Source organism: Malus domestica, chromosome 01, assembly GCF_042453785.1.
Source record: "Malus domestica chromosome 01, GDT2T_hap1".
Lineage (NCBI taxonomy): Eukaryota > Viridiplantae > Streptophyta > Magnoliopsida > Rosales > Rosaceae > Malus > Malus domestica.
Window position 1 is genome coordinate 21,756,760 of NC_091661.1, and position 8,074 is coordinate 21,764,833.

General features: G+C 36.9%; 2 protein-coding genes across 2 annotated transcripts; both read left to right on the forward strand.

Annotated features, from left to right (window-relative positions):
- Nucleotides 1–1,521: 1,521 nt before the first annotated feature.
- LOC103417928 (probable protein S-acyltransferase 15) lies at nt 1,522–5,143 on the forward strand. Its single transcript, XM_029100253.2, has 7 exons — nt 1,522–2,070; nt 2,993–3,073; nt 3,176–3,277; nt 3,375–3,446; nt 4,281–4,379; nt 4,467–4,562; nt 4,682–5,143. The coding sequence occupies exons 1-7, from the start codon at nt 1,798–1,800 to the stop codon at nt 4,775–4,777; spliced, it is 819 nt and encodes a 272-aa protein (XP_028956086.1). The 5' UTR covers nt 1,522–1,797; the 3' UTR covers nt 4,778–5,143.
- Nucleotides 5,144–6,097: 954 nt separating this feature from the next.
- Nucleotides 6,098–7,594, forward strand: LOC103432746 (uncharacterized). Its single transcript, XM_008370950.2, has one exon. The coding sequence runs from the start codon at nt 6,098–6,100 to the stop codon at nt 7,592–7,594; it is 1,497 nt and encodes a 498-aa protein (XP_008369172.2).
- The last annotated feature ends 480 nt before the right edge of the window (nt 7,595–8,074 follow it).

Consider the following 8,074-nt stretch of genomic DNA (forward strand, 5'->3'; position numbering starts at 1 on the left):
ATTTGATTACGGATTAGTAAACGCGCCAGTAGTCAATTGTCCATTAATAGCAATGGTCATAGGAACCCCTGTATGATGATGTTTAATCTTGATGGTCAATCTCTTTCATGTATGAGTAAAGCCTTACTTGTATGCAACAAATTTTCAGAGTAAAGCCTTACTTATATACAAGGGTTCCTATGACTATTGCTATTGTTGGACAATTGACTACTGTAGTGTTTAGCAGATCCCAAGGAAAGAACATGGACTTGCTACTGATCCAACTATTTGATGGAAAGCTCTCAAAAATCAACGTTTTAAGATCGTCTTATTATATGCAACCTATCATAGGAGGAACTTGCAAATACTAAAAATAATCAACGTAATGTAAACCACCAACTTACAAGACAGAAAGCAAATGATTACTCAATTTTACAACCAAGTTAGAGCTTGATAGCAAACAAGACCTACACATTAACATTCGGTGCACATAGAAATCTTGAGCGATCGAACAAATGCTCTATAAGCTTGGGACGATGTTGCAACACGACCAAAGAATGGCTTGATCGCTCAACTTCCGAATGACACATCAGAAGAGGGTCAAAATAGTTGAATATTAGAGTGCACTAAAACTACAAAATAATAGGAATATTATTAAACAAACAAGAATGCCGAAACAGCTACAAAATCCCAATAGGCTACATCGTGACTGACTTGATCTCTAATGAATAACAAAGCATCCTATTATAATAAACTAACCCTAATATCTAACAAAACTTAATTCTAACGGGCTAAGCCCAAAAAACAAAACATTTTAATAAACCAAAATACTAATATTTTTCAACAAAAATGTCACCCGAGTACCACAATATCACATCAGCACTATGAACCTCGATTCGCCTGAACCAAAAAAGCTGCACCTCCTCAATGAAGAACTTGATTTGTTGGCTAAGCGACGACCACATTCACCTCCACAACATCTTCAGAAGAAAGCAAAAAATGGACAAAACGAGTAGGTCCATCCAATGTCTAACGATGAAAACAACATTCACCACAGGCCCAGTTAGATCGATGAAGAATCTAGCCAGCATGCAAATTCCAATAAAATCTGTCTAAAAAATCGCCAAAATAAAGGCCCTAAAAGAATATTATGGGACAAAAACCTTGCACAAGGCAATGGAAAGGACGACTAACATGATGTCTAGGGAGAAACGTTCTTCACTGTTGTAGGTTATACTCTATTCTTTGGAGGCTTAGATCTTTTATAACTTGTTAAGTTTTTATTTTTAGTGATGTTATTTGACCACTTTTATTGAATGTATTGTTGAGTATCTCTTTAATACATTCACATGCCTATAAATGTTTTTATTACAGAGATAGTCGATATATTATGCTACAAATACTGTTATTTTATATTTTTAAATGGATTGCGCCTGATTATGAGATGAATGAATATGATCTGTAAATATGTTTTTTTTTCATTAATTAAAATGAATGAAAAATGCAATGTGTTATATCGGCTAAACTATGCGAACGAAAATTGAGACAATTGACATCACAAGGACAAAAGTGAACTTCAACCAAATTAGAGGAGTTTGACCCAAAAAAAAAAAAAAAACAAAAACAAAAACAAAAACAAAAACAAACAAACAAACTAGAGGACCAAAAGTGATTTTGTCTAAAATTCTTGGGTACATTTAGAAACTAAAAAGTACAAAGAAATAAGCAAGGAAAAGGCTCGGACCTTCCTCGGACACAGAATTCCCAGAAAAACAAGGGAAAACTTTCCTGTTGATTCCATCTCCCTCCAAACCCACGATGAAGTTCAAAAGGTTCCTGTCAATCCCAATCTTAATGGTGTTTCTGTTAATTGGTGTTGTGTGTTACATCACGGTTTTCATCTTCATCGACGATTGGGTAGGATTGAAGAGCTACGCTGGTTCTCTGAACGCTCTGGTTTTCATTTTCTTGGCATCTCTCTGCCTCTTCTCCTTTTTTTGCTGTGTTCTCACCAACCCAGGTCATGTTCCTGCTTCCTACGTCCCTGATGTTGAAGATAGTGCGGTCTCCGATCAAGAATCTAAGAAAAATGTGAGCTTTTTGGAACGCTTTTTTGCTATTTTCTGTTTGGTTGGTGAGAAAATTGAGGGAAAGATGATGAATTGAAGTTTTGGTTTTAATGCTTTATGTTTGGATGTTGAGTAGAATGCAAGTTTTGAGTGGTGTGTTAATGGGTTGTTGAGAATGTATCTAATTAGTCATGTTATAGATTTGATGAATGATTTCGATGCTCGTTTCGACTAAGGGTTAGTTAGATTAACTGTTGTTTGTGAAATTTGGTATGATTTCGATGCTCATTTGAGTGGATTCATTTTATAGCAAGTCAAATAATAAGTTTTTGAATCTTGGCAAATGGCAATACAGATTAGTAGTTATTCTCACCCCATTGGCTCTTATATCTGTTTCTTGTGTGATTTATCGGGTTTAGGCCGAAAAACAGTGAGAATTGAGAAATCTTTATGAGTTACTCATTTTTTGTTTGCTGAGAGCGGCATCAACAAATTAGTCAACATACATGCTTAAAGCTTGGTTGTTTAGGGAGTATGCATAGAAAATATGAGAGTTGGACTACTGAGTCGATTGCATTGCTTGTTGAAGGAGATCGTTCAAGCGTGAGTCAGTTCTTTTACCTGTTTCATCAAGGTGGATATTTGTTAGTATAGTAGAGATAGAGATGTCATATAATTAGGTTACCAGTGAGATGAAACTGAAAGTAAAGCTTATACAATTGCAACCATAGGAGTATGGACACAGGACATAGTGACACAAGATAAAAGCAAAGCGCTCTCTCTCTCTCTCTCTCTCTCTTCCCCCTGCAACCCACTTTCAATGAATTTCTGAAGAGTTCATGTCATCAAATACTTTATTGCGGTGTGCCTAGCTGCACATTAGTAATGCTGATTTCTTCTCTCTGTAGCTAATTTTGAAACTTTGGATCCTTGATCTCTGACAGGGGCGCTGTGACAAGTGTTCTACATTCAAGCCTCCCAGGGCTCATCATTGTCGGGTTTGCCGTAGGTGTGTTTTAAGAATGGTAGGTTGAATTACATTCTCATTTCCATGTTATATTATTCATGATTCTTTTGCACACATTATATTTTTCCGTTTATATTTTTCATGCCAAAATTGGGTGCAGGATCATCACTGCCTGTGGATCAATAACTGTGTTGGTTACTGGAACTACAAGGCATTTTTTATGCTTGTTTTTTATGCAACACTAGGATGCTTGTACTCTACAGTTAAGTTTGTCTGGTTCTTCCTTTTACATGTTATGAACTTTATCATATAATAATAAGCTGCCTCAAATTCTGACTGAAGGTTTTCAACATGTTTAGGTGATCATTATAAAGTGTGGATCTCAAAAGGACTTAGAATTCAGTGGAAGTGTTAGTCACAAGGTTTTTTATGTGAGTTATTGCACTTTTGGTTTTTTTCTTTGGCGCTGAGGACGTTTATCTGTTTCTGATTTCTTGATTTGGAGTAAATTCCTACGTACTTAAGTTAGATCAAGAACCTAGTTAAGCCTCTTCTGTGTTTATGCACACTTAACGAGTTAGATGCAGATATAGTGCTTTCTACTACAACGGATGTTTCATGGCTCAAATTTCAACAGTGTGGCGCACAGAAATTTGGAGGACTAGTTGCTTTGCTTAGTGTAACAGTCATATAAATGAGTCCGTTTTATCAAATTTCAAAAGTGTGGCACGTTGGTACAGTGCACAGAAATTTGGAGGACTAGTTGCTTAGTGTAACAGTCATATAAATGAGTCCGTTTTATCAAATTTCAAAAGTGTGGCATGTTGTTACAGTGCACAGAAATTTGGAGGACTAGTTGCTTAGTGTAACAGTCATATAAATGAGTCCGTTTTAGTAATTGATAGCACGTACCGAAAAATAACTTGCATTGGACCAACAATATATTCTATCAGTTATGAAATGTTAAGGCAACGAACCATAAAGTACATTAAATAAACAGGAATTTTGAATTGAATTTGGAACTTAGGATAGATTACAAATAGTGCTACTGAGAAGGTTAATTAGCCGATCAATTTATTGTGGGAGAGTGTCCATTACAACAGATTTTCATCTTTATAACAACTTGAGCTTAGTCAACTACTTAGAAAGTTAAAGATTTATTACTCTAATTTAGTTGAATTTTTAATGAAGTTCTATTGCAGTTCAAAGTGATTTGAACTTAAAAGCCTTTGTTGCATCACCAATCATCTTTACTGGTTATTCAGGTTGTGTCTGGACTAGTGATGGCTTCCTTGAGCTTAATGCTTGGAACTCTTTTAGGTTGGCATTTCTACCTCATCACCCAGAATATGACAACTATAGAGGTAACTGTGACATTTTGTAATTGGAACTGGAGCTATTTTTTCCTTCTCTGAATAATTGACACAGAGCTAACTTGGATCTCTTACCAGTATTATGAAGGAATACGGGCAGCATGGTTGGTTAAGAAATCTGGGCAGAGTTACAGACATCCGTACAATCTTAGTATCTACACAAACATCACTTCGGTCTCTATCTATCCCACTCTTTCTGTGCCCCCTCTGTGTGTGTATTTTGTATCTTCATATATATGTTATTAAAATCTGTGAGAAAGGTTAACATTGCAAGTCATTTTTCTTTTGATCAGGTCTTGGGTCCAAATGTGCTGAAATGGTTATGTCCTACATCAGTAGGGCATCTAAAAGATGGACTTATCTTCCCTACTCCGCGTGATAGTTCATGAGTTTTCTGCCGCTGCTCAAATTCAGATTCGGTGGCCCAAATTCATGCATGTACATCAGAACACAAAGAACGTGAAGCATGTTCGCCGTAGTCATCTCTTAATATGAAAAGAAACTAGAAAAAGGGCAAACCAACGGAAGAAGCAACTGGATAGGTTATGAGCTTCATTAGATGCATCAGAAGGTACCAAGACTTTCACAAAAGGATAGAGATCGGCACTGTAGATTGGATATATGAAGTGTAGATTTGGATATTTTATTCAAATACAAACTGGGGAATACTACCAGAATAGAAACAAAGTTTGTAATTTCATGTCTAAAGACCATTTTTGTATATATTCTTTATGGGATGTGGTTTTTACATACCATTTTTAACTTTTCACACACCTCTTTTTATTTCTGGCCATCAGATGGATTAAATCAAAGGGAAACAACAAACATGGTTAAACAACGATATATGAGAGGTAAAAAAGACCGTGAGTGTTGCATGTTTATCAATTTTTAATATAATAATTTCATAATGAAAATAATATTACAGGTGTATATGTAAAAGATATTAATACCCTTGTAATGACAGCTCATCTAACTAACCAAAACTAATAAACCTAAAATAACAAACTCTTAACAAATTCTTAACAAACACTAAGTCTTGTCCTTTACAATATTACCCTTAGTAATACTATTTGTTACGAGATAATTAAGAACTATATTATGTTGAATGCTGTACAACTAGAGGCAAACAGTGGATAGAGCCTCCTTTTCTTTTCTTTATCCACTACTAACTTCTAGTTGTTCAGTATTCAACTATATTATGTAATCCGTGATGCCATGGCTTAATTTATATCTATTAATTTTATTTTATTTTTGTTGAATAAGATGCTTTATGGAACATCATAAAACAAAAAAAGGCCTCACAAACATTAGCACTGCTAACTATAAAATACAAAGGCTTCCAAGAAAGAAAACATAAAGCTAGATCGTGTGCCTCGGTAAAAAATCTTCCGGATATAAACCAATTGAGACAAAACTTCGGACAAAGACAAATAGAGTACCTCACATGTTTGAAGTACAATGCATCACCTCCATTATTGCAACACCCATCATATAAGGAAGCACCACCACCATTATTTTCGTACGACATCTACCATCCTTTCTCCCAATATAATGTTTGAAAATGAGATGCCGTGATGTCATGACGATTAATAATGTGGGACATGAGATGGTTGATGAAACATAGCCAAGTTTTCTGGAGAAGTGCTTAAGTTAACGCGAGTTGTGGGAGATCGGGATCGACTTCAGAACCTCGCGAGGAGAGAATTAAAATGTCAACATTGCCCAGGTTTGTGGTGATCAAGTCGAACTACAATGACAAATATTTGCGATTCAATATTGATGCAGATGAGAATCTGAAGCGAGTCATGCCAGCTGCAAGGTATATCAATTTCACAGGAGAGGAAGCATGGAGCGAATACACAAAATTTGAAGTGGAGAAGGTAAAGAGTAATGGGAATGAGGGACTAGTGCACATTAGATGCTGCTACAACAACAAATACTGGGTGATGCCTGCTTGTGGTTATACTCAGATTGTTGCTGGTGCTGATGAACCAGACGAAGACAAATCCAAGTTCTCGTGTACCTTGTTTGAGCCTATCTACGCATATGATGATAGTCTCCCGGTTCATGATGCCAGAAGTACTAATTATATAGTACTCCGATTCCGCCATGTCCACAATGGAAAGTACGTAGCATTGGTACAAAACAATCCGAATGACAAATACTGGGGTTTCATATACACGTATGGGGAATCGCCTAGCCAGAAGTTTATGGATGTGTTCATGGTCATCGACTGGGAATCATTGGTGCCAGTCAAGTTACTTCCCAAGCATGTGGCGTTCAAAGGCCGTAATGGCAACTACCTCAGTGCCCGCTTGATCGACCAACAACCACATCTGCTGCAGTTCGAATCCATCGACATTGAAGATCCATCTGTGGGAAACGAGGTCTTCACCAACGCTGATGGAACTGTCCGCATAAAGTCCAATTCCTCGGGGAAATTCTGGAGACTTTCCAAGAACGACTGGATATGTGCCGACTCAGATGACTCCAGCGACAATGATTCCGACACCTTGTTTTGGCCGATCAAAGTAGGTGACAATGTCATTGCTCTCCGCAGCATACGCAACAATAATTTCTGCAAGAGATTTACCATCAGCACAATTACTAGCAGTCTCAATGCAAATGCCCCCACTATTGACAAAGAGGCGTACCTTGAGGTGGAAGAGGTTCTCCCCTTATGGAGGGATATCAGTGGTATTTCTCTTCGCCTCTATCGTGCAAGGATCTACAACCAACACGTTGTTGAAATGGCCGTGGGAGAGGTCGTTAACCGTACCAAAGAATCTTACCCTGTAGAGGTAAAGCTTTCGTATACACAAACAACGAGAAGTACTTGGAAGTACTCTAGCGTCTTGTCGATTTTGAAGTTGCCTGGTGTCAAGAGCAGTACCAATACCGCAATTCCAATAATTGCAGACGATAACAAGGTGAAGATTGGATTTACTGGAACAGCTCAATTTGGAGAAACTGAGACAGTCACAAGTAGTCAAAAGGAGGTTGTGTATAAAGATGTTCTACAAGCAATGACTAGGGTGAAGGTGAAGTATGTAGCAACCGAGGCTTCATTTGATGTTCCCTTCTCCTACACACAGCGCGACACTCTCATGAGCGGGGAAACAATTACTAGCAACATAGACGATGGTGTTTATACTGGTGTCAATACCTTCGACTTCAAGTTCGACACCACAGAAGAAAAGCTTTGATATTCCATTAGTACTACTGTACCTGAAATTTATGTGTGTATCTTCGTTTATGTTTTATGTGATTGTCATTTTGCAGTAGTCTGTTAATTTCCAAAAAATCGACGAAAAAGAAATAAATCAAGAACATAAACTTTTCCATGCGATTTTCTTTTACTTTAATTGCTTGGATTTTTTTTTTCCAGTGCTGATAATATTGAATCAGTATTGTCTTTGAGTTTGGAATAGTCTTTGGATTTATTTCCTCTGTAATAATGTCTTTTCATCCAACTTGTGATGATATATGTTATTAAAAATCAAATCCTTCATGAGTGTGTGTTCCAGCTTTCTCTCACTCAAAATGCTCTTTATTTATAAAGATTTTGACAAATGAAATACTAGAAAACTGAAGTTCATCACAAAGAAGTTCATTCTCAAACCTGGGATGATGCATAATGAGATAAATGTTTTAGTTGCTGGGAATACGGCTCACCAGTACATTCA

Excerpts from the sequence above, each read along its gene's own strand:
- LOC103417928 (XM_029100253.2), top strand. The coding sequence starts at position 1,798 with ATGAAGTTCAAAAGGTTCCTGTCAATCCCAATCTTAATGGTGTTTCTG. Across the intron at positions 2,071-2,992 it reads ATCAAGAATCTAAGAAAAAT|GGGCGCTGTGACAAGTGTTC; the intron begins GTGAGCTTTTTG and ends GATCTCTGACAG. Across the intron at positions 3,278-3,374 it reads TAGGATGCTTGTACTCTACA|GTGATCATTATAAAGTGTGG; the intron begins GTTAAGTTTGTC and ends CAACATGTTTAG.
- LOC103432746 (XM_008370950.2), top strand. The coding sequence starts at position 6,098 with ATGTCAACATTGCCCAGGTTTGTGGTGATCAAGTCGAACTACAATGAC.